We start from the raw sequence: 26,079 nt of genomic DNA, 5'->3' as shown, positions 1-26,079 counted from the left end.
TAGACCTAGATTTTCACAATAAGGAAAAAAAACCAAAAAACCAAACCCTTAGTCTGTCTTTTTAACGATTCATAGTGGGGGGTTTTTTGGGGGGGGGGGGGGAGGTGTTTTGTTTTGTTTTTCTCTTAGCTAGGTAATGCCAAAATCCATATGGTGCTTTCCAGGCTGTTAATACTTCAAACTTGGAATGTGAAATGTGTTTGCTTTTAATTCACCCCAGGACAGATGGAGCAGAGTGATTCCACCTTTGCAAAGCCATCATTTTTTATCATTTCTTTGAATGGTTGTTTCTTAGGTACTTTCCTAAAGCAATAATTTTACTAGTAGCAACTGAAAATTACTGTGTAATTTTAGCGTTACATTTTCTGACCTTTTTAGTTGATCACACAGGAATTGTAGTACAGTATCTTCTGCACAGTAGATTACTGCATTACTGCCTGTGGTATCGATCTCTTCCAATACCATTCCTCTCAGGATCATTGCTATCCAAGTCTCCTTTACCCCACGGCTTGTCAACTCTACAAGGGGCTCGGTTACTGTTGGAAGTGGTAGGGAGCTGAGATATTCCCCAGTAGCTCTGGAGGCTTTCCTCAAAGGCCTTACATAAGTGCGGCTTTTGAACCTGTGACTTTGGATCAGGTGAAGCCTCTTTCATCCAGAGAGTTGGGCTGGGAGCAGGAAGACGGGGCTTTACAAGAGATCTAGCAGGAATCTCGCTTGGCAGGTGAAGCGGGAAGGAGTATAAATTGACTTCTGGAGAGTACTCATCTGCCAGGAGTGGACCTTGGGGCTGTAGGGCACTCCATGGAGCTGATGGTGTCCTCACCCTTTGCACAACAAAATAAGGGAGCATTGGCCCTGGATATCAAGAGCCGAGTTTCAAAGCACTTGAGCAATATGAGCTCTTCTCTTCCCTTCTTTGTGCTGCAGACATTTGAGGCAGTTGTTATGCTATTCAGTTTTACTAAACCATCTTTTGGCCCTCATCATACCATAGTAATTGCACACAAATGAAGTGTGAAGGCACGGAAGTGAACACGGAGATGGAGAAATAAATTGTCTCCATAACCCTTCAAGTGCTCCTCTCTAACTTCTGCTGTGCGTTTTATGGCTGGCCCCAAATGTGGGGGAGAAAGGAAGTATATGAAAGTTTTTGATCCAAAGGAAGTTAGCAGTTGTTCAAAAGCCAGCAAAAGAATGATTTTCATGGTTCTCAATAGAGGATGGACATTAAAACGCAGATTGACACTTTATACACAGAGATTTTAATATGGCTATTGCCTTTTACTGTGCCAGTAAAATGATACATGGCCCTAAATTTCTAACTGTGAAACATTTGGCTTTATATCATCATTTGCATGAAGATTTTTTTAAAACAAAAGTGAACCATGCATCAGCCATTTGGTTTAATTCATATTGTTTGACTAAGACGATGAAAAAAAAAAAAAATCACTCTGAATTAGATGGGCACTAAGCTTGCTTTTTAAAGGACTTTTGTTGTCACACAGCCATGAGCCCAAAATAATGTTAGGCAATGCAATTCAAATTTTTGTTGCTTCCTGATAAGTGGCTGAATAACTGAAACTGCTTCTGTAATATTGATTCTCAAGTAACTTTCCAGTGCTGTTTTCTCACAAACTGCTGATACAACTCACTTTATGCTTCTTGCTGTTTAATTTCTTTTCGTTGTAGAAAGGCACATTTAAGAAACTAGCAGAGAGATCTGCCAAAAAAAAAAAAAAAAAAAAAAAAAAAAAAAAAAAAAAAAAAAAAAGCAATTGCTGCACTGTGAGGCACTTCACATCAAAATTGAGCACCATAATAAGTATGAGACCCTTCCTGGGTTAATTGATTTCCCCTGTGAGACGTAGTGTAATGAATTTTCTGTAGCTGAATTCTATTCTCAGTGCTAGTGTCTAGTAAACCTTTTCTATTTTCTATAAATAGGTTGGTAAGTAGACAATTGATGTTTGAACCTACTTTTTCTCCTGATCATGGAAAACAAAAGAAAGGAACTCCTCCCTGCCATCACTGGGATTAAAAATAAGTAAACAAATAAACAGATTTTTCTAAAACTTTGTGAAATTACATGCCTTACCTAGGTGTGCTGAATGAGTGGCAATTCATACCATGTTTTATTTGCTCTTGGAAACATTCCCTAGCTTTACAAGGGTACACAACCATATTAGCTTAGGTGAATGCTTCACAGAAAATAAATATATGGCCTGCATCCTGAGGCCTAGATTTTGATAAGCCACTTTGCATAGAGAAAGCTAATTGTCTGCATGTCTGAAACCCCTGTCTCTTGACTGGTGACAGACAGGGAACAGATTGTGCTGATAATCCATAATGAAAGAGTTTCCTGCACACACGTTTTGAGCTGTGCCTTTTAACCAATGCACAGTGTTAAGATAATGCAGCATGCCTTGTCAGTAATTATGGAACCCGATCCAATAACTGTGGAACCCAGCACAGCAAGATGGTAATTGCACTGCAGACCAGTGGTCTGGTAACATTAAAGCTGTCATCAGAAAGAAGCATAGCATTTGGATCTTAAAGGAGCTGCAAGTTTTCTTTGCCACAGTTTCTGCTGTCCCCTTGTCTGTTCAAGAAGTTTTGAGACAGGAGGTGCCTCAGCAGAGTTGCTTTGCCAAACACTACATGATATGGCATCATTCCCTCAACTTCTTGTGAGACTGTGGCAAGATCCTGCTGGTACTTGTCCGCAGATGATCTGAAGTTTATGGGACTGATTTATTGCCAGTTTGCAGAATGCATCCAGAAAATCTATGCACTACTCTTGTACTGCTTGAGGTGCTTCCTTCTGAGTGGTAGAGCTCCGTAGTGCTCATTTGCAAGGCTGTCATCTTGGAAAATGAATGTTTGGAGGTAAGGGAAGCCTTTGGTAAGGGGAGTTGGGCAGAGGGAAAGGTACAGGTTATCTCTGCCGGTAATTAGAAGGTAGGAGGAAGGTGTTGGTCAGTTATTCCACTGTCACATTTTGGGCTTTATCCGGCATAGGGGAGGCTTCCCCACCCCCCCGCACTGATAATTAAATACATGTATACTAGGAGGAAAAGGCAGTGTAGTAAATGGCATACAAAGTCATCAAGTTATATTTAAATAATGTAGATTTGTTGTAAATTCTGGAGTAGCAAAGCATGTGCAGAGGCATGAAGCAAGGAAACTAAATGAAAAGGAATGGGTATGTGTGCTGGCTTGAAGGCAAAACCAGCGAGAGACTCCAAGTCAGAAAAAACAATTTAATAGGAGAGGAAAAAAAAAAAAAGTAAAATAAAAACACATGCAATGGTACAAAAGATCACTGACAGAGTCAGAATACAACCTGAAACCGTGGTGGTGGCAGTCCAGATGAAGTGGTCTTGTTGAAGCAGTGTTCTTGCAGAAAGGTCTGGTAGCTCTTGTCCTCTGGGAGTCCAGTGGGTAAGGCTGCCTGTGCTGTCCCAAGGCCCCGATTATATCCAGGTGGGAATGCTTGGCTCCTCCCCCTGGGCGGAGCATCTCACAATGGACTGATATCATTTTATCAGTTTTGCAATGGGTCCTTGATTGCCTATTAAACAGAGATAGCTCCTGGGGAGAGTTATCTATGAGTCATGCAGGACGGTATTGATGGGCCATTAACAGAAGATAGTCTGGAGGGAGGGGGCACGGGAAACAGTGGTGCACAACAACATTTCATGTAGATGGTGATAGAATACATACTTTGGGCACATTTTACATTGTAACCTAGGACAGTATGCAATCAGGGTATATTAAGATGCAGAATAGGTGGTTTTGATAGAGTCTGGAATGGATGCAGTGATGAAAGAAGAGGGTTCAAGTTTGAATTGCAAGGTATCTGTAGACTTTAAAGGTGAAAGCAGCACCAGAAGCTGAAATTAAAGGCTGCAAAATCACTAAGTGTTACAGATTCAGTCAGGCCTAGGTAAATATCAGAGACCTGATAGCAAGTCTGTAGTGAGTTAACAAGTTAACTTCTATGGTGGTATGCTTTTCTTGAAAGATGCCGGATGTCAAAAGATGGGCAGTGTAAGAGAAAATGCTATGCTTTCTGAGGTGGAGGTGAAGAAACAAAATGAAGGAAGAAACCAAAAAGAATATTGATGAAAGTAGGCAATGTAGATTTGGTAGAAGTAAAGAGGAAGGAACCAAAAGTAAAAGAAATAAAACCGTAAAAATACGTTAAAGCAGAGGTGATTAATCCAAAACTAAGGAACTAAAACTAGAAATGGATTTTAAACTTGGAAAGATAAGGCTAAGGATTAACCTCTTCCCTGGCACAAATTCATCTTATTAATTTCTTCTTCAGAAGCCTCAAAATGGTAAATAGGATGCAACTGATTTGCTACCTCTCACTGGGCATTGTTCAGCTACATTCTACCATATTCTCTTTCAAACCACTGTCTAATATTTCCTGTGAAGAAAAAAACTCAGAATTTACTTGACAGTTTAAAAAAAAAAATAAAATTGAAGCTGTTGTTATGGTTTGTTTGCTTAAAGCACACAAACTCCAAACTTCTTGTTGGAACATTTTCAGGTGCATTCACCCATGTAGAAAATATATATATTTTTTTTTTTAAGTTTTTTTTTTTTTCCTACCACAAACTAGTACCATAGTCCTGAAATGAATATGACAAGGACTTCATAGGTTAGCCATTACTTTCTGGTTTTCTACCAATACATTTCCCTACACTGAATCAAACTTGTCAAATTCTCACCCATTTAAAAAAGCTTTTGGACTGCAGAGTTTACATGCACTGTGCTCTTCCATTTACATAACTCCTGTATAGGAAAAGATAGTTCAAACACCTGCAGTCATAAAAAGTCACCTCTATCTCTTTTCTCTTGGATTTATTGTTATATTATCTGTCATTTTGTCTGTGTTTGAGTAAATGTTCAATTTCTTACTTTTCCATTGTTAAAAGTCTGAGAAAATTACTCTTCCTGATATGTGATATAAATGGATCCTTATTACTTTTATTCTTGGAGCATCACGCATTGCGATGAAATTGCAGTAAGAAGTCCAAGGGCAATCAAAAGAGATGTCAGGACGTTGGGATGACTGGTTAAGAGGTAAGGAGCACAAGCAGTAAAGCCTCTGTCCTACCAGCTGCAGAGAGTGATGTTGGAAGGAGCAGGCAGACCCTGCTGACTAGCAACAGGCTGAGTGACGGCTGTCACCAGGAGAATTTTGGGTTCTTTATTTGTGGGTTGGTCTATATGGCACCACACCTGCTGGCCAAAAGTTTTGTCAAGGATAGAAAACAGTCTCACTTTTTGCAACAGGCAGAAGAAAAAACTATGCAAAGAATTTCAAGCTCTTTAACGGGTTCCTTACTTTGGCTTTACAGTAATGCCTTTACTCTAGTCCAAAGCAGAACTTAGATCACGCATTTAAGTTGATGTTTCCTATCACCAGAGCAATGATGATAACAGGATATAGCAGACTCCATTCATGGGTTGCCTTGAACTTTTTCAGTGCATGTTTATTCTGATTCAATACTGAAAACTTTTTTTTTTTAATATTTCCAATAATGAAAAAGAGGCTCTAAAAAGTTAACTCCAGCTCTTTTTTTGCAACAGACTGGGACACTTGCTTTTACAGTGAAATATGAGTTCATTCAAGTAGAATTAAACAGCTGCTCTAACAACTGAGCAATGAAAGAAAATCTAGTGTTTAGTTATTCTATTTCAGGTGTTCTGTATTTAACAGTGTTTCACCTGTCATCCAAAAAGCATACAAAGATAATATTGACCTGACTGATAAAATTGACACAGAGCTGAACTACGTTGGAAGATGCCCCTTCTATGTCAGTGTTTTAAGTGCAGCCAGCATGGTAGGTTTTTGGAGAACTGAGGTCTCTCAGAGTATGTTCTGTTGAAAATTGTTGATATAAGGGTGTCTGTTCATGGAGTGTTGCTGAAGGAGGCAAGGAGATCACCATGAGGAAGTAATTTCTTGTGTTTCGCTAGCAGGTCAGCCTGGCTATGGTCCCATCAGCCTCACTTCGGAAGAATTGCAGCAGCTTTGCCAAGCTTACCTCAGTTTTAGAGATACCTGCCACATCTCGTAACTGCAGCAGTAGCTTACCGCATTCTTTGTCTTACAGATTTTTCTTTTTAAATGTATTCTATACATCTTAGAGTAACACCAAATTCACATCTGACTTCCTGCTGTTGCCTTTTCCCCCTGACTGCTTTCCTGTTGGCATAACAAGCCCTTCTGGCGAACAATACAGAGAAGGCAATTTAAATGCAGGAGAACAAAGGTTTCACAATTTGAATTTTTCAGCTATGTACTTTATACAGAAGGGCATGTTCGGCATAATTTCCACAGGGAGTGAACCAAAGCCTGCTATCTGCTGCACATTATTATGATGGGAAGGGTCCCTTTATGCAATCTTTAATATTTATTTTGTAAGCTAACTTCATGAAGGCTGAAACTGTCATTGCTATTTATACTGTATTTGTGATTTGGGATGAAAAAGAGAATCATCTGCATAGAAAAGGCTTATGGGAGCATTCATACACAAAGATTTTTCATCCTGGGGTATGAAATGCGTTATAGAAAAGGCATCAAGAAATCTTAATCCTGTTTATGCTTCAGAAGTTCCCTTGGGGCTTCAAATTTTTCTGACAGTGGAGTCTGAACTCTTTATGAAAACATTAATGGTTAGAAAGGATTTTCACATTAAGTGAAATAAATCACTGGATTTTATTTTGAGTGAGATTGTATAGAGTGACTTGAGTCACCTATTGCATTTATGCACTTTTGCTACAAGGATATAAACAGATAGATGTAAATGTCAGGTCTGCAAAGGAACACTGTGTGGCAGAGAATCTTCCTTTAACTTCTTCATCTCATTAAAATATTTTACTGATCATACAATTAGAATTGCAGCAGCAATTAGGTAATACTTGAAATTTCTAAGATTATTACTGGGGATGGCCCTGTGCAGGGCCAGGCATTGGACTCGATGATTCTTGTGAGTCCCTTTATACTTAGCATGTTTTGTGTTATATATCTATTTCTTCTCTTCTTTCACTCTATTACTTCTATTTTAAAAAATTCTCCTCAGCTGAGGACCTACTTCTGCCCATTTCGCTCCATGTGCAAGAATGGTATTTAACGTATTCCATAATTTTCTTCTATTATGTCAGAGGGTATGTAAAGAAAATTTTTAAAAAGTGAATGACTGAATATTTCTAGACATGAGCTAAAAATACTAAACTTAGAAGATTAATGTGATGGCTGTAACTTGAAAAAATTACAGCAAAGGGACATTAGAGAAGGAACTAGTGGTGCCAGATTTTAACTCTGTTTTTAGTTTTGTTTTTCTAGTCTAAAGCTAATCTGTTTGGTAACCTCTCTAGAAAGTATAGTGAAATCAAATGAATCTGAGAGTGATGGTTTCATAAAATCTATAAATCTGGATAAATTAGTGCTGAATTTCATGATCTCATCAGGATTTTCTTTTTTCTTTTTGTTAATAAAAAGGTATAAAAAATCCAGTTAAACTCTCCCTTTGTTTCTGTTTATGCACAAATTCAAATGGGCACAGTTTTTGTTAGGCAGTATTTACAGATTACCTTGTTTCTCACTGAAATGCTTTGGTTTATATTTTGAGATCTGATACAGAAGTTCTTGTGCTGGTTTTGGCTAGGTTAGAGTTAGTTTTTTCTCAGTAGCTTGTTTGGGGCTATGTTTTGGATTTGTGCTGGAAAGGGTGAGGCGGTGAGGGTGCACAAGGAGCTGGGAGGGGATGTCCCAGACCATATGGCATCCGCTCAGCATATATAGCCAGGAGAAGAAGGAGGAAGTGGAGATGGTCGGAGTGATGGCATTTGTCTTCCCAAGTCATCATTACATGTGATGGATCCCTGCTCTCCTGGAAATGGCTGAAGACCTGCCTGCCCATGAGAAGCACTGAATGAATTCCTTGGTTTGTTTTGCTTTGCTTTTGTGCACAGTTCTTGCTTTACCCATTGAACTGACTTTAGCTCAGCCCACAAGGTTTTTTTCACTTGGATTCTTTGATTATCTCCCCTGCCCCACTGGTGGGGGGTTAAGCATGGTGCTTAGACGCCAGCTGGGGTTCAAATACAGCACTGCTTAAGTCAGTTTTGATGAAAAGCATAATCTATGCCATAGGTGATGATGATGCTTGGCTGTCAGTCAGGACTTGCCTGCAGCTGTATGCTTACTCCGTAGTTCTCCATCACTCTACTTGGAATATATAATACCACAGGTGATGCTAAACTGAAGTGGAGCCTAAAATACTTTTATTTAATCTCCTATGTCCTGTCACTTACATGTGCTTAGGCTGCAGGACTAGGACGTGTCAGTTGTAAAATAGGGTTGTCCTTCTCTCTGGATTTTGAGGGGTCTTGAGTGGTGAAGTAAGGCACAGCTGTGAGTGTAAACCAGTTGCCTCTCATCACTGCATACTCCAGATATTGCACATATTTACACTTTCTTTCTGTTGCTCTTCAGAGCTGTCATTCTCTGTGTCAAATTGCTCTTACTGTGTATTTCATACTCAGTTATTGATTTTCTCTTCCAGAACTGGTTCATATTGTATTTATTTATTTGTTAGTGCTTCAGTGAAGGTTTTATTTGAGCTTCTACACTTCACTTCCTTATGAAATGCCTGTCTTGATGTTTATTTGTCTTTCCAATCATTACTTCTACTAGGAAACAGTGATGAGTAGTGGATTGGTAATCTGGTGTGGCTCTTGGGCTTTGATGCTTGGTAGGATTTTCAAAACGGAGCAATAACAGTTTGGAGAGAATATCCAGAACAGAAGTAGAATTTCCTGTTTTTTGCGTTCAAGCAGCAAAAAATACTCTTTTGTTGTACTTCTTTGTTGTACTTTTGTTGTACTTCTTTGCTTCCAAGCAGTCTTCCCTAAAGAGCAGGAAAAAATGTCACTTAGATCTTCAAACAATATTTACATTTTCTTATGACTGTATAGCATGAATGAGTTCCAATGCAGAAACCTCTTTACCCATTTGCAAGGTGGTGTCTCTTGCAAGCAAGTGCCATGGGGGAGCTATAAAGAAATGTTAGAAAACACTAGCAAGGAAAATTGTTCTTGAATGTCTTTGGTAAACTCAAGGAAACAAATGAATAATAAGGCTTTTAGCCAGGTGTCTTCACCTGGAACCACTGAAATCACTCTTTGCCATCTGTCTGGCATTAATGGAACATGTTTGGAAGGATATTTTGGGGGATTAGCTGCACAAAATAAGGTGATAATTTTTCTTTTATACTCTCTGTTTTCACACACAAGTCCTTGAGGAAGGGAGTATTTTTGATTATATTTCCTTTAGCACTTGTTCTGCCTGTTTTCACCTGAGCCCCTGCATCGATTCTGTGGCTGAGATCTTCCTTCCACTCTCCCCTACCTAAGTGCAGTCTGTACACCTCTGCCAGGAATCTTGGATCAGTTAAGAAGCAGCATTAACTATCTCATGCAGTAAATCCATTGAGATAGTTTGGATAAGATTCACACCTTCACATAAGTGAAAGTTGTTGTTTCATCTAAAACGTTCCCTTCATCAGCAGTAGCTCCTTCTTTTACATATCTAAATCTTCATTGTAATTTCTACAAGCACAAAATAGAGGCAGGCAAAATACACTTCTGGTCATGATGTTCTGCAGTGTTGAGTTTGGCATTGCCATGTCCACTGTGTCTTTAACACGAGGATTGAGCACCACTTGACCAAGCTGACCTGTTCTGGTAGTGATGGGCCCTGCAGATCCCAGTGCAAGAGCTGCCCCTGCTCTTCAGGTTTTTTAGTAAAAAACTTTTTTCAAAAGTTTCTCTTTTAATCTCTGCTTTGTCACTCAAATACTGAAAGCAAGTTACCTGAAAATGTACTTTTTTTCTACTTAGATTTTGAAATTTGAAATTCAGTGGGGAGAGGCGGGAGAGACCTCAGCAGAAGTTGCACAAATAGTGTGATAAGCTCTGAAATGCCTCAGCAGAATATGAAATTTCTTTTGATCACCTTCTTAGTTGGAACATGCACAGGGATAGACTGCAGGAACACAGGTGAAAAAGTGTCACCCAGGCTGGGAAGAGGTTGTCCTTTAACAGTACCTCTTATATGTTCACTCTACATTATTTTTCTTCCTCTCTAAAAACTTCTCAAGAAATATTTTATCTATTATTACCAGCATTTGGATGTAGGACTGTCATGAAATTACTGCCTCTGTAGCTAGCAGTGCTAATGAGAGGCTCAGTACTCATATCTTCATATTTAAGGAATAGTTAAGTTTGATGGCAAAATGTGCCAACTTAAGCAGTGATATAAAGTAGAATTCTTGCCTATGTTAAGATTCCAAATATTTCTCATATAAGAGCAATAGCCCCAGGTGTTACTTGTAATTGATGCTTCTAAATTTCTGCTTTTACATTGGACACTGTGCTGTTCAAAAACTTGAAGAGATTTTTCCAAGTTTAGAAAGAGAAATTTGTATTTCAGTGGCAAATAGGTTTATGTCTTTTACCTTTTGTGTCTGAAATATGCAATGCACTTATCCAGGGCTTTAGTTGTTTTTACTGTCAATATGAAGAATAAAAGAGGGAGCATGTACAGATATTCACAAAATAACAAAACTTTCAGCTACCAGACATCTCTAATACTCATTTTGCACCTGTTTCTCTTGATAATCTTATGGGCTTATATACAAAAGCACTTGTGATTTGATTTAGTTTGTTAAATTCCAGGAATTTTGTGGACAAAAAGTATGTGTGTATTTTGCTAACTTCCACAGTTTTCACTGTTTTCAGATGTGAAGATATAGACAGGTGTAAATGTATCAGTCAAGGTGTGGAATGGCTATTTTATCACTTTTGTTATTCCTTGCCATTTACAACTATAGTTACCCACTGAGTCTTGATGTCCTGGAATTTAAAGCCAATTAAACTGCCAGACTTTTTTTTTCCAAAAAACTTGTAGCACACAAACAATTGAAAACAAAGTAATTAAGTATAGAATGCTCAGCCTGTTGTTTTAGATGATGCTGTAGGGGAAAATGTTGTCTACACAAATAACATTACCAGTTGTCCCACTTAGTCAGCCAAGCAGGATGAAAACAAAGAGTGATAGAGGCTAATAAAGATACATCATCTAAAACTTTCTTCCTTGCAACTTTTATTTGTCTCAGTGGCTGCCTCAACAGTTATACTGATACTGCAGTGTCTGCAGTAAAATATACAAGTGAATTCTCTAGCTCACCTTCTGAAGGGATGATCATTTATTCTTATGTAACTTAATTGTCCACAGGGTTCCTCCCTGTTGGTAGTGAGCTGATCACAGTTTGGAAAATAAAAAGTCTACTTTTTCACCTGTTCTAAAAATGAAGTGGATATTCCTGTTGCATCAGCTTTACATTTTCACATTTTCCCTCCTCTTTATTATTGTTGTGGCAAGAGAACATGGCTTGTATCGTGCAAGTTTTGCATGTCAAAAACTCTACTAGCTTATCCTGAGGAGGAAGAGTAAAGCTCTCCTACCTTTCACTGGGAGTTTTACAAATGCCAATCAGAGGTCCAGTAGGCTTGGATTATTTTTTATGTTTTCTGGCACACGGATAAATAGGTTAGTCATCTGCCTTATGGCTTTTGCCTGCATTTAAATGACTTGCTTCACTCATCTCTTAGTTATTCTTGTGACAGCTTTTATTCAGGAGAGAACAATCTGCATTAGGTTAATTATTTCTTGCTGTATTTTCTGCTTTCTAAAAGTATTTAGTAATATTACAGGCCTTACTAATTTAGAAGAGATTTTTGTTTAACCTGTGCTCTGATCTAGGCATTTCTGTTTCTTTGTCTTTTTCCAAGATTGCATTTGTTCCTGAGAATGAAACAAGAAAACTTGATAAATGATGTTGTGCAAAAGAAATGCCAGCTTCAGCCCATCAGAGTTCATTTAGTCTGAAAAATGACACTGAAATTTCAAAATGCTGCTTCTAGAGCTAATAAAAATGCCTCTAAGGGAAAACTTATTTATTTAATTCTCTGCTGCCAGATTCTGCAGGCAAGCTTTGTGTTTTGCCATATCACCCTGGCCAGGCTAAAAATGTATTTCAGCAAAAGTTGGACAGTAGTTAGGTTGGGATGGAGAAAAGCTTATGGATGATGCTTGGAGTTCTGTTGAAACCCTCATAGTACTGATGGCCAGTCACCCTGTTGCCCATGTAGTTTGACTGTGCTTGATTATGTCAGTTTCTGCGCGGAACCTTTCAGGGAAAGGCTGGTGGCTTGTTGGGGGTCTGTGTAAGGAGGGAAACAGCCCTTAGTGTTTGTGGAAACAGCTCCTTAGTTTTGAGAGGTTGCTGCCAGATGTTAAGTGTTGGAGAAGCAGGTGCACAGGCAGTAGGTACACCAGCAGACTGACCAAGTGAGATGAAATAAAAAAATTTAAGGACAGATATCCCTACTCATCGATATTGCCTCAGATGAATATGAATTCCTGGCCACTCAAAGACTAAAATAAGCGTTCTGCATCTCATAGGACTTCAGTGCCCTTTTTTCCTGTCTGAAGATTTGATCACACTTGTCCTAGGGTGACTGTATGATGCTTGTATCCCCAATCATCTGCTCTGTTTGTGCTGTATATTGAGTTCTGTGCCTTTAAGACTGGTTCTAAGAGCAAGGAGAAGCACGGAGTTTGTTTTGAGAAAACTGCCTGACTCCTCCACATTCTTCTGCGGACGGGGTGTTCGGCGGAGGCTTGGAGAGACTGCAGGACAAAGATCTTTTTTTGCTTTTAGTTAGTTTCAGCTAGCTAGGGCAGAGAAGTTCCCTGGACTGTTTTTCTTTTCTTTTTACTTGGAACTGTTTAAGCCTGCTCTGGACTGAAAACCCAGGGGAGCACTGGGGGCTGCACCTGTGGCCCACCGGGGCCTGGACCTCGGCATTTTCCAGCAGCGCTGGAGGGACTGGGACTGAGGAGACACTGAGAGAGAGCCGAGCTACACCCACGGCAAGGACTTTCTCAATTTGCCATCTCACTTCAGAACGATAGGTTTTATTGTTTCATATTATTCATTCTTTATACTTGTATGCACTTTGTTTGTTAAGTAAAATAGTTTTTTCCAGTTTTCTCCAAAGAATTTTTTACTGGACTGGTTGGAGAGAGGGGCCACTTGGGTTTGCTTCCCAGAGGGATCCTATTCAGGGGTTTTCTCCCAGATTTGTCCCTAAACCAAGACAACACTTAACATCAACTTGCTGTTATAACCAGTAAGAAGAACTTCAAAAATCTTCATATCTGGCTTGATGAAGCCTAAAATAAATGACATTCAGATTTTTGGGGCCTAAGAACTGTGTATTTTTAGTGAATGCTACTGGGTTATCTTTTTTTTTGTAACAACAAGAGTTCCTGTAAGCAAAGTGGGACAGACTTTTTAGCAGGATCTGTTGTGATAGAACAAGGTATAATGTTAGATAGAAGTGTTTGAGAATAAGGGTGGTATGGCACTGAAACTGTTGCCTAGAAAAGTGGTGGACGTCCCATCTCTTGAATGGGTCAGGCTGAGTGGGACTCTGAGCAACCTGTTCTAGTTGAAGACGTTCTTGCACATTGCAGGGGGATTGGATTAGATGACTTCTGAACGTTCTTCATAGCCCAAATCAGTCTTATGAATGAACAATTGTCCTCAGAATGTGTGTGTTCAAAGTTGATTTTTTTTCCTAAACAAACAAACACAAAATTAAAAAACAACAACAACAACACACCCCAAAAACACCCACAGAAAAACTGACTCATGTCAAATAAAAAAGAAAAAAACACAACATTGAGGTAAAACCAGTCAAATTTCATCTTTCCATTACCACTTGACCATGAGTTATGGCCGTCTTTTCTTGTGTGTCATATCTAATGTGTAGTTTTACAACATATTCCCTACTAATGTACTCACATCCTAGCATGTTCCTCAGGTTTGCTGTGTCAGATTTAGGGAATAACAGCCTGGCCAGTAATATGCATGCCAATCTAAGTGGCTGATGGATCTCTGAAAGCAAAGGCAGGAGAACAGCCTTGCCAGAAAAGGTTCAGGCTCATTAGTCAAGCAGTTTTCAACCTCAAAGATTGTACAATGTCTGTATGTGCACAGGCATGTCTTTTGAGTGCTTTGTCTTCTGCATCCAAAATCTATAGGGTGAGCTTAGACCAAAATGTCATGCTGCATCTGGCAACAGTGTGGGCCAGAAATTGACATTTTGTGCATTTTATTTTTAAAAATGGAATTTATTCCAAAAGCTGGAGTGATACTGTGAGGTGCCTTGAAAATAAATGAGTTGGCAAATCCAGTTTTAATCTCAGTTTAGATGGAGCTATGGTCAGCAAGTTTTAACATATGCTCCAACAATTATTAGGGCTGCTCTCTTGACAAACAGTTTGCAAAACCAGTAGCTAAAAGTATTAATTATGCTATTATGTAATGTACATTTAGTGTTTCACAGAAGAAATGCTACAAATTGTATTATAAATTAATAATCACACTAAATTTTTAATAACTTCTTTACAACAACTTTTACAAGTGTGTTTTTTCATTATCGTATTTGTTGCAAGCTTTAATAAATTAATGGCACAAGTTATTGCAGTGATGTTAAATTAAGAGAAATTGTGTTCCAAATATAACTGTCATTTACTACCTAAAATTTGAAAATGTGCAACGTAAAAGATTTAAACATCGGACATCAAACTCTAATCACGGGCTGTCTCTTTTCAGTGAGATGCAGCTTTTCTAAACTTGTGTAGTTTTGCACAGTAGTGCTCTTCATGTTATTCTCAGCCTTAAACTGCAAACTGGCACTGTAAACTAAAAGCTGCTGCAGTAACCCCAAATATTTGGGTAATTGAAGCAGAGTCCCCAGACTAGAGAATGTAGCAACCAGAGAGTAAACAACTGAAATAAACATTGAATTGTTATGTGGCAGTCTCAAAATCCAGTGTTACAAGGCAGTAGACCTGATGCCCTCAAAGTGAATGGAGACAAGAGGCAGTGCAGAGAGCATGAAGCTTCTGATGGGACGTAGTTTGTAGGCACTTAGCTGTCAAACAATGTTGCATCAGAACAAAAATACTGTAAGCATGAAGAGCTGAGCTAGTATTGAACTTTTAGCATGCTTATTTCCTCCTCTTTGCTGGAATAAATATTTAGAGATATTTCAGTATGATTCAGAGATCTGACCTCGGGTCCTTTATAGTCAAGCAAACCAAAAACCATTCTCTTTATCATCTGTCTCTGACCTCAGTTTGACAATTCTTTAGATTTCCTTTTTCACAGCATGCCACATTATGGGGGAGAGAAGGGACAGGAAATGCCTTCTTTTGTAAAAGAACAGTATGGAAGCACTACTGCAGTGCTGTAGTCAAAAGAAATTAAATATTCTGATTATTTTTGGTGAGTTATTTACAATCAAAAATAAAAAACACTGAAGACCATACTGGCAAAGTCAAAGAAATCTCCTGCAGGTGGGCTAATTTGACCATATGATAAAATAACATGTTTCTGCTGTGGCAGTTAGTGATTGATAACATCATGAGAGAACAAAGCAATTAGGTTAATTTACACATTAATTAGTTTATAGCTTTCTTTTTGTTTGGTCTCTAATGCCTTTGTTTAAAAAATGGAGCATGTGCTGTTGCAGGGCTTTAATTTCACTAATTAGGTTCCAAGTGCAGACATTGCAAACACCTGCCTTGTAAGTGAAAACACTCTGAGTTAATTTAAGCCCTCGGGTTGTTTGCGAGGACACTCCCAAGGAAATAACAGGAAGGGTCTCGTAACTTAGAGGCTTTCATTCCTGTACGTAGCTGGGAATTTTTCTCAAGTTACTGGCCTTTGTTTGTGCTAGGGGCAGTTTTTGTAAGTTGGTGTCTGGAGCTGCGCAGTATTCAGAGGGGGAGGAGAGTTTTTGAGCCTTTGCAAGGTGAGTGGTTCCTGAGAAATCTTTGTGCTTGTGAAGCTCTCAGACTCTTTTATTTCAAGATGATGTAGTGTGAGGTGTTTTCACTGAAGCTATAACCTAGTGCTGGTGCTGGAGTTCTTGTGTTATTCTGTTTCTTTTGTGTGGATCATGCTTCCATAATGTTTCCCAAAAACTTTTAAGAACACAATATAACATTGAAAAAAAAATGCTCATATACTGGTATCTTAAAGAATGGATATGTAGTTACATACATGCTCCGTGTTTTCATAGATTATGTTCCTGGACCCATTGCATGCTTTCATTTATTGGTCATAAAAGAGGATTTAACATAAAAGCTCTTTTAATATTAACATTAGGCTCCAACTGTTGTACTTGATAATGAAAAAGGATGGATTTTTAAAGTTTTGGTTTCTTCCTGACATATTTATAACATTTGCTATGTACCATAGGTGGATCATGTGCTCTGAATTTAGATGCCACTGTTCTCTACTCCTTGTTCCAAAAACTGCTAGAGGGCAAGGAGAAGGGATACATTGGTTTAATCATATATATTCACCAAAATAAAAGTCCATTGTGTTGATTCTATTGAAGAGTATTGAAAGGTATCATCACTCAGAATGCTGTGTTTGTAATTAGTGAGTATTTTGGAGATAGTGTTCTATTACTGACTTGATTTTTCCCTATATGAAAATGTAGAGTTAGTGCTAAATTTTAGGGTTACTAGTTGGAATTTCCTGAACACTCACACAGTTTTAAATACCTGATTGTTACAGGGTGTTGTCCCTTAACTATTGCTCAGCTCCTCTGACATTTTATTCTTCTTTCTCTGAGTCTCTGTCAATCCTGTAGGCAGGTGCATTTTTCCTAATGGAGGAATGTGTTTGGCTGTAGCATGATAACCTGTAGGATGATTATTTAGATGTCTGTATCTGGTTTTAAGCCCTGGCATGCTCAGAAACCTAGACATTTCTGTAATTGAACCCAATCCAGGAAGATTCCCTGAGTAACCTGATGAGGGAGAAGGCAGGCAGGGTTTGGGATGTAGGGAAAGTCAGCAGAATGCTGAAAGTATTTTAGTAAATATTAATTGGACCTTTTTAAAATCTGTTATGTATCTCAGATGAACCTCTTGGCCAACACAAGGTATAATGAATTGCTTGCTTTCTCCACAGAAGTGTTCTTAATGCTTAATAGCTAATCAGAAGGTAATATCTTGGGTTAGGCAGTAATAATATGATTAGGTGCTTCACAGGTATTTATAAACCAATCCAGACGCGTCTTGAAGTGAGTGGCTTGTCTCCTTTATAAAGTATGTGAATTTTCCACTTAATTTTCTGGTCTCACTGGACATCCATCTTTCTTACCCATGTCTGTGAATTCTGCTCAGCACTAAGCAAATATTCCTGCTGTCCTTTTGTCTTCTAGTGAATTTAACCTTTCCTGTTAGCATATTTATCTTCCCACTAAAGCTGATACTAACAGTTCAGGATCTTCTTATTGAACATTATTTGCCTCTGTTTTTCTTCTTTCATTTAAAGTACACATAACTTTGATCAGGATTTCATAAATTTTTGATAGCAAAAAATACTACCTGGAGTAGGAAGTATTTGTCAATTTGTTTTTAAGTAATGAAATCTAGTTTGGTAACTGAATGAAAGGAGTGTAGTGCAACTTGTGCTTCTTGGAAGGCAGTCATCAAACCCAATATCCATTATGATTTTACAGGTTTTTTCTTTTTAACCCAGTAAAAGCTTGACGGTTTTACATTGCATCTGCACATTTTCTAAAGGAAAGGCTGAAGCATTTAGAGCAAAGGTGAAGAGAAATGTTCTTATCTAGAAGGTGACAGTGACAAAATGGATCTCCCCCTCATTATTTCCCATTTCCCCCAATAGTATCAAGTTTTCTGGACACGTTTCAGTGCCTATCACTAATAGATTAGATCAGAATATTGTGGTTCTAGTCCCAGCTCAGCTGAGTTGATCCGTTCTGTGCAGTGCATTTGGAGTGGGATTTGGAGAGAGCACCAAGTGTCTCTGGCTTTAGTCTGTACTGAGGCAGCATCCAGTCAGAAGCGTGTAGTTTTTACAAACACTGCAACGTCTGTAGGGAGATGGATCCTTTGTCCAAATAAAATAAGCAGAGGGTTGTAAGGGAGCTTAAAGATGATCTAGTTCCACCTCCCCTGCCATGGACAAGAGCAGGCAAAATTTCTTTTTATATCCTGATCAGAGACATAGCATTAATTAACATCTGTAAAGTAGTTTCAAGGATGATCTCCTGCTGACTTTTTTTTTTGGGGGGGGATCGAGGGGAATTTAGAAAGACTGAAGCTACCAAAATCTCAGTGCCAAGCCAGCCTCATTTACTTTTGCTGGTTTGTCTTCAATGCTTTACTTACTACTGCACTGTTAATATTTGAAAGGTAAGAAGCCCCAATGGTCTTTTCCAAGGAGCTATTTTTTTAACATTATCTGATTATCCATTATCAGATATTTTTATTACATTAAAATTTTCCTAATAGGTTCCAGCAGGAAGAAAAGGACTGGTTTGAAGTGTTGTGTGCTCGATCAGGGGATATAAACAGGGCTCTTAACTCCTGTGGAGTTTAGAGAAAGGAAAAAAAATTCTTGACAGACCCTTCACTGCTGTACTTTACTAGCAGCTGGAAAATGAAAGGCTTTTTTTAATTTTACTTTTTTTTTTTTTTTTTTAATTGATTCTGAATTTCTTGATCACCATGTTTCAGCCCAAAGGATGTCTTTATGACTGTGATATAAATCTTGTAAGGAAAAGCAGTTTTAGTAGAAAAGGTTGACAGTCTCTTAACTTAGAGCATCACTGGCCATTAGAGTTTGTGTGCACACTTGTGTGTGGGTGGAGAGTTTGATAGTGACAGATAACTGGACATCATCTCTCTAAAAGGCTGACCTTGAAAAATCATAGCATCAATAAAGGACACACAGCTCTAAAAGCTGTAGAGCGTCAAACAATGTGTACTTATGACACACTGATGTACAAGGCTCCGAGATTTTATCCCTACAACTTCTGAAGCAGTTTCTGTTAAAACAGAAGCAATGTTGAGAAATTGTGTGAGATAGAGGAAGAAATTTTGATGCCAAAGAATGCTAATGTGGGTAATTAGCCAAGTGTTTTAAGTTCTGGTTAGCTTTTTATCATAGTATTGCAAAGCCTGTGTTTCCAGAACTGAGTGAGGAGTTTGTTAGTTTTTTTATCTTCCTTGACTAGACCTTGGGAAGATTCAGGCACCTAGCAGGTCATTGTTTTACATGTTAATTGTAATATTTATGAATATACTTTTTAAAGTCTGTACCTTAATTCCGCTAAATATGGTGAGGGGCCTTTCTTTTTTTTCCAAAATTTGTACCTGTATTTCAGTTGTGAACTGTTTGGGATGGAGCAGGTCTCTTTCCTAGGTGAGATTAGTCGGAGATCACTCAGGGATTAAGTTCAGTATGGGATGATAGTAGGGTTTCACAGGCAGCATACTTCATGTTAGGAGAGCCACAGAGTGCTTTGAGCTGAATTTTGGAAGTATGGGAGGTAGGCAGCTATTCCTCTAAAAATCAGAAACAGTTGCTCTTACATATCTTATGTGATCCAGCGGAGGGATCTTTATCAAAATAATAATTAAGTAATTTTCTGAATGAGGAAAACCTATTTACTGTTAGTGAAGAAAAAGAAAATTCTTGATAGGAGAAAGAAATATGGATGGAAGGCCTTCTTCATGAATATGAAAGAGGATTTCAGGACATAACCTCTGTATGAAACTAAAACTATTTTTATTCTAATGTAAAAGGGTGAGCCAAGCTATGCACAAATAAGAACTACTTGTTTTCTTGAAAAATTTATGAAGACCAATTTTTTTATGTCTTTATATAAAAGTATATGTATGACTTCTACAAGTCATATATATATGAAGCTGTAAAAATACATGTGTGTATGTACATGGTATCTTGATTGATGAATACAGACACACACAGCTGCCCACTTAAACACGGAAAATTAGAGGTTTAAGGCTTTTTCTAAGACCCTGCTTTAGAAGATAAGCGCTCAGGGAAGAAAGAAGGTGTGTTCAGCTCTTCTAGCAGAGGCTGGGGTCTTTTGCTCTGTTTTCAGAGCCTTCTTGATGCCAACAGTGTTACATGAGTTCTCTTCTGTTAAGCTCATATTGAGAGAAGCAGACTCAGGGGAACCAATTGTATTAGTTTAGGCTAATTCTGCTTTAGCAACATCTTGAGCACTGCAGATGAAAACTAAGAAGATTAAAGTCCACATAATCTGGGGATCTTTATGTAAGTGAAGTTCAAATTACCATAAGCTCTTCAAATCATTGATCTGAGGATCAGTAAGAAGGGAAGAATAACTTAAATGAGCTCAACCTGCAAATCCATGTCTTTGGGTCCTTTTTTTTTTCCCTTTAATTTTTCCTCTTTTTTTTTTTTTTTTTCCCCCTAATTTTTTAAATAAAACCCTTTAAGAATTCTTTAGTATAAGAAAATTGGTTTTGTTCTACCTTTGTAGGGGAAAGGAGCTTTCAAAGGATCTGCACAGTTGTGTCTCTTACTTAGTTAACGTGGTTGTATTGGATTGATGGAGGCTATTAAATGGTGGAAGCCATTGATTGACTATTTTAATGCTAGCATACTATTTCAATAAAGACTGCTTTTGAAAGAGAAATCTGCCTTAATGGCACTACCATTTTACTGACTTTGGATATTGTTGCTTCTGATTCTTTGTATCAGCTAGAAATCAGGAAAGAGGTTTCTGGTGCTCAGCGGCTGTGTCCAGCAGATACATAAGAAAAAAGCCAGCAGGCCCGAAGTACCCTTGAGCTGCACAAGTTTTCACCCTGTTTAATATTTACAGGCTTGTAACAACGTTTCTGTGGATTTTCTGACCTTAGGATGGCAGTAATTCTACTAACATTGTGTCCTTTTTTCTGTTATCATTCGTGGTTCCGTAGCCATGCTCAGGGATTTGAGGTGACATCTGTATGGGATGGTACTTCAGTGCACACCTGCACCACTGACATCCTCCAGAATGGAGTGGTCCTATCCAATCTGCCTGTAGTGACAACCAAACTGTGCTAGGGAATCACTGGAAAGGGCGGTAACGGGGTTGGGTCAAGCCATTTCAAAAGTCTTTTGAAACTGACTTCTAGTGCTCAGAACATTTTCAGGGATGGTTTTATTAAAGTTGGAACTTAGCCTGAGCATATGGCAGGTGAATTTAGAGCTCAGTCCATAGCCATGTATTTAAAAGTGGCCAAATTGCCTTTCTGAAATACTGTATGTTGATAATATCATGTAGTTAATGTTGTCAGTTAAAGGAAATACATTGCTTTTGGTCATTAAAATAGATCTTTTGAGGCTTTTCTTCAAGGGCTTAAGAAGTTTGTCACGGATAATATTTGTAATAAAAACATTTGTGAAGTGTTTTTGTTACAATGAATGCATGCTAGGAAGGTGGAGGGGTCTGGCCATCTGTAAAGAACTCCGGCACTACCAGTTGGGGAACCAGCTCCCACTCCAACTTCAGAGGCTGAGATGTTTTACTAATAAAGCAAGACTTCTCATTTGGGAAGAATGGTTGGAGTTTTTTTTCCACTTTCTAAATCTCTACTGCTGCTTTGAGATGAACTGCAGTGGATTACCATAATAATAATAATGTAACAGACCACCTAGATGTTGTTAATAATGAACTTGATGAAATGCCATTTCTGGAATGAATTTTAAATGAGCTTGTTTTTTCTGCCGCAAGTAGAATGAGTTGTATCAGAGAGCGCCGGGTTTTTGTGTCGCAGATCAGTTAAAGTACCTCTGACCTATTAGGGAGGACTGTATAATCTGAATGCTCTCTGTATACCAACTAACTCTGAGTCACCATTTTCAAGTAGAAATTGAGTCAGATTTTAAACTCTTAACACTGTGAGTGGTGATATGTTATTATGGTCCTTTTCATACTTAAGCACAAGATTCTGTGTTTGAAAACGTGGTAATTTTGTGTGTTGAGCAGTGTGATATCAATGTAAAGCCCACTGAATTAACTGAGAATATTTTCTTTATTTGAAATGGAGAATTGCCATATTTCTAGTACATCTATAGCTTATACATAAGCACTGTATCTCTTCCAGAGGGGAGGGTAATTTTCCAAGAGTTATTTCCTCATCACTGGGGAGCAGAGCGTGGCTGGTGATACTAGATTTTTCTCCCTGATAATGGGCAGTAAAAGATGCCTTTTGGGAGACAGTACATCTTAAATTGGCCCTTTCTCAGGGTCAGCATGGGACCCACGTAGAATGCCTGTAGAGGAGTGTGAGGAAGAGAGTGTGAGACTTCAGTGAGACTTACAAAATGAATGTGCAGGATTTTCTAAGGAATAATCCATCTTCTAGTCTGCAGGCACTGGGTGGGGAAAAAAAGAGAACCTTGTTGTTTGATCTTTAATTAATCCAGAAAAGCTCTTTATTTAAATTATCTTATGGAAGTGTGGATTCCAGTAGTTGGAATATGGCTTTTTATAAACCTTTAAGAGTGGCCTATGTTATGATACTTCAGTTTCATAATTTTTTTTTCTTTGCATGATTTTTACCTGTGTCTTCTTTAAAGGCTATAAAACATCAGCGGTTTAATATCCTTCAGTCAAAAGCAACTTTACCATCCACCTTGTATTTTTATTATGAAGAATGCAAAATATTCTATCAAAGATGCTTCAGTACATTTTAAAATTAAAACAGACTAATTTTAGTTGTTTTATGAGTCTTGAAGAGCCTGACATTTTAGGTCCATTGGCCATCATGAGGATCTGTCCATCTGTGTGGTCTCTGTGGTACATTGCTTGGTCTAACATGTTTTTTATTTACTGCATATTGCATAGCATTCAAAATATAAAAATGAACCATCCATAGAAGATAGTTATAGTATCCTTATTTTCCATTTTTAGTATGGCAGTAGGAGTTGTTTGTCTTAAGAAATCACATTAATCTAGTTTTGTCTGTGGATCCTATGAAACCATAGCTAAGGAAAATTATATGTAGGGAATTATTCTTTGTCCTTCCGAACTATGGCAGAATCCATTTTATGTTGCATAAAAATTCAAATGGAACAGAAAATTGGAACAATATTTAAAATTATTATTAATTGTGATTTTCTTCACTGCTTATGCTAGCATCTTAAATTGTACTGAATTAATTTAGTATGACTTTCTTCATCATGGGAAAAAGAGAATGCTCTGATATTACAGGAAGATAGTGTGTATGCAGCAAAATAATGGTCTTTCATTACCTTTAAAGTCCATCCAAATCTTTGTGTCTTTAATGGATTTCAACCGCAAGTTATTGTTGTTTTGTTTCATATTCTGTTTACATAGCTTTAGTAGTAACTAAACCTAAGAGTGAGTGCAGATTAATTACATTTCATACTCCATTTTATACACTAGCAGGTTCATCTTTTGTCACTGGGCCAACCCAGAAGGGAGTACTACTTTTTGCAGTTTTCTTTTCTTTCTGAGGTCTAAGTTAAAGCACATGGAAGATCGTGATTTGATTTAGCTTCTGAAAGTGCATGACAGATTCATTTTTTTGTAAAGCTCAACTGAAATAAAATAGGCCTGTAGAAGTTTTGCCCACAGGATATTTTGTTTTAAGAAAACAGCTTTCTTTTGAAGGGCGTGAGCTAGAACATGGTTTTAATTCCTGTAGAGTATGGTCCTTTTATAAATGTGTATTTTATTGCTAACACCATATGGCTAAATGTATGTTATAAAGGTCATTCATGCTAGAAGGCTCAAAAAGCAATATGTATAAGTGTCTTTAAGCTCAGAGGAATTACCACTCCCCCCAATTATTAATTCTTTTTCATATTTTAGTGTTGACCTTTCTGTTTTCTCTCACAAGGAATCTGTCCCTGAAGCTGTCGAAGGAGGTGGAGCAAGGAGAAGCCAGGCACCCTCGTGTCAGCCAGCTGGCTGGCAGCCCATCTGTGGAGTGGCCTTTCCCTGGTCTGGAAGAAGGTGGAGGCATTGAGTCTCTGCCCTTCAGACTGATGCTCCAGGACTGCACGGCTGTAAAGACATTGCTTCTGAAAATGAAGAGGGTTCTTCAAGAGGTAATCACGCACTTATTTGTTAGACTAATATATTTCAGCATTAATGAGCTAAGCAGCAGAAAAGGGTCAGTAAAGTTTATGGACTTGATGTCTTTTAATATGTCTTGAATACATGGAATTGATGCAGAAGTATAAATAGTCATGCCTCAGCATGGTGAAGGTCAGAAAGTTTATACTTCAGCAGAATTTAAATGATTCTGTCATCTTGGTGTCCAGAGTGTGAAGCTTTTTTTGAGCTTTTGCTAAAAAGGGGACAGGGGAGGCCAACTGCTTCAGGTCAAAATACATCGTATTTTTTTCTTCCAGTGTTTCAGAGCTTTTCAGTTTTCTTACTACAGTTATCCATTCTGAAGTCGCATGCAATTCATTTAGGGCAGAGATGCAGAGGGGGAAAAAAAAAATCTCTTAAGTAACAGTACTAAAAGGTTGCCAGCTTGGGTCTGTAAATGGTGGCTGAAATCAGATTTTGTAGGCCATTCACTGGTTCCATTCCGGACAATTTTGAGAGCCCTGACTTGTCCTGTCCTGCTATATTCGCCTGCTTCCCCTATGAACTGCTGGTGTTGCTTTGAAAATTTTCTTGTGTGTGTTTTTCTTTAGAATTTTAGATAAATAAAATCACTTTTTTTTTTTTAATATACTTTCCAGCTGTGGAGCCTTTACTCAGGTATATGCTGTGAACTTTCATCTTTATTGTTAGCAAATGGCAGTTTGCATTACCTCTTTAATCTACAAGCAAGTTTTGTTTGTTTCTATATAGCTCATAAAAATACAGAATAATTTATGTTCGGAGAGCTTTCTGGAGGTCCACCTTCTCTATTCAAAGCAAGGCTGACTCAGTAGAGGTTGCTTAGATCCTTGTCCACTTAAACTTTTGGTGCCTTAATGGGGTCTCTGCATCATCTCTGGGTAGCCATTCTGTTGTGTGACTACATCCTTGTAACTTTTTTCCTGAAGATGGAAACAGAATTTCTCCTGTTGAAGCTTCATATAATGAGGACTAAAAGCAATTTGAGGGGTTTTTACTGCTCGCTTCTTTGTCACTTGTAGCTAAATTCAGCCGACTGTTGTCCTGTCTGAAAAGGTTTGTCAGACGTTTAGTCATGGTAGTTTGCAATTAGCCCTCCTAAACAGCATAGTTTTTGCTCATTGGCAAGCCCCAGCCTTTCTAGCATCCTTCAGTTCTCTAGAAGCTTGATTTGTGCTATAAGGATCCTTATTGCACTTCTGAATCCAGAATTGAAATCATTAATTCTCCATTAGTTGCTTTTTATGTAATGTGAGAATATAGAGTGAATTTAAAGGATTTGTATCTTCATTTTATCGGGAGATAAGTAAGAATTATGATATTATGTGACATAACAGTTCTAATATTCAGGTGGTAATATTCAGGCAGCGTTCTCTGTTGCTTCTAGAGTGAATAATTCTATAATGCTCAGAAAAGGTCTTTCTTACCGTGATGGTAAGTGTAAGAATTTTAGTTTTAACTTACAGAGTTCCATTAAGCTTGTGTAACCATCTGCTGTTATTTTCTGTTTGGAAATATGTTGTACCTTTCAGTACTTCGTCTTTAAAAACGTTCTTCAGATGATCTTCTACAGAAGGAACATAAGGTATTTCATGTGACTCACTGGAATTTCATGTCCAGTTATTAATACCTACTTAAGTGACTCATTGATTTTATTTTTTTGTCTTAATCATTCAGTCTTTTACTTATTTGTTCCTTTGTACTGTATAATTTTCATCTCCCCAAGTGGTTGTAACATAGTGTGTCTCTGTAGTTTTCTTTTTGTCTTGCCCTGTCAAATCAAAATGGCCTTTTCCTAATCCTACATTTGGATGCCCGTATGTGCTGTAATTTACCTCGAAAGAACCTGCGTAGCTACTTTCAACAACCGAGGACATGACCTTGAAATATGTTAGAAATTTATATTGAAGTGACACAACTGGATTATCTTCAGAAATTCAGACATTT

General features: G+C 38.1%; 1 protein-coding gene across 21 annotated transcripts in view; it reads left to right on the top strand.

Annotated features, from left to right (window-relative positions):
* The window catches only part of CCSER1 (coiled-coil serine rich protein 1), a 626,082-nt gene that overhangs the window by 245,043 nt on the left and 354,960 nt on the right, over nucleotides 1-26,079 (top strand). For all 21 annotated transcript variants that reach the window (XM_040065135.2, XM_058420707.1, XM_058420708.1 and 18 more), the window contains one exon: nucleotides 23,894-24,104. In XM_040065135.2, coding sequence (XP_039921069.1) covers nucleotides 23,894-24,104 — 211 coding nt within the window. The remainder of the gene's footprint in view (nucleotides 1-23,893; nucleotides 24,105-26,079) is intronic.

The sequence above is a fragment of the Hirundo rustica genome, chromosome 5 (assembly GCF_015227805.2).
Source record: "Hirundo rustica isolate bHirRus1 chromosome 5, bHirRus1.pri.v3, whole genome shotgun sequence".
Taxonomy (NCBI): domain Eukaryota; kingdom Metazoa; phylum Chordata; class Aves; order Passeriformes; family Hirundinidae; genus Hirundo; species Hirundo rustica.
Note: the sequence above shows the minus strand (reverse complement) of the source record. Positions and strands in the feature narration are given on the sequence as shown.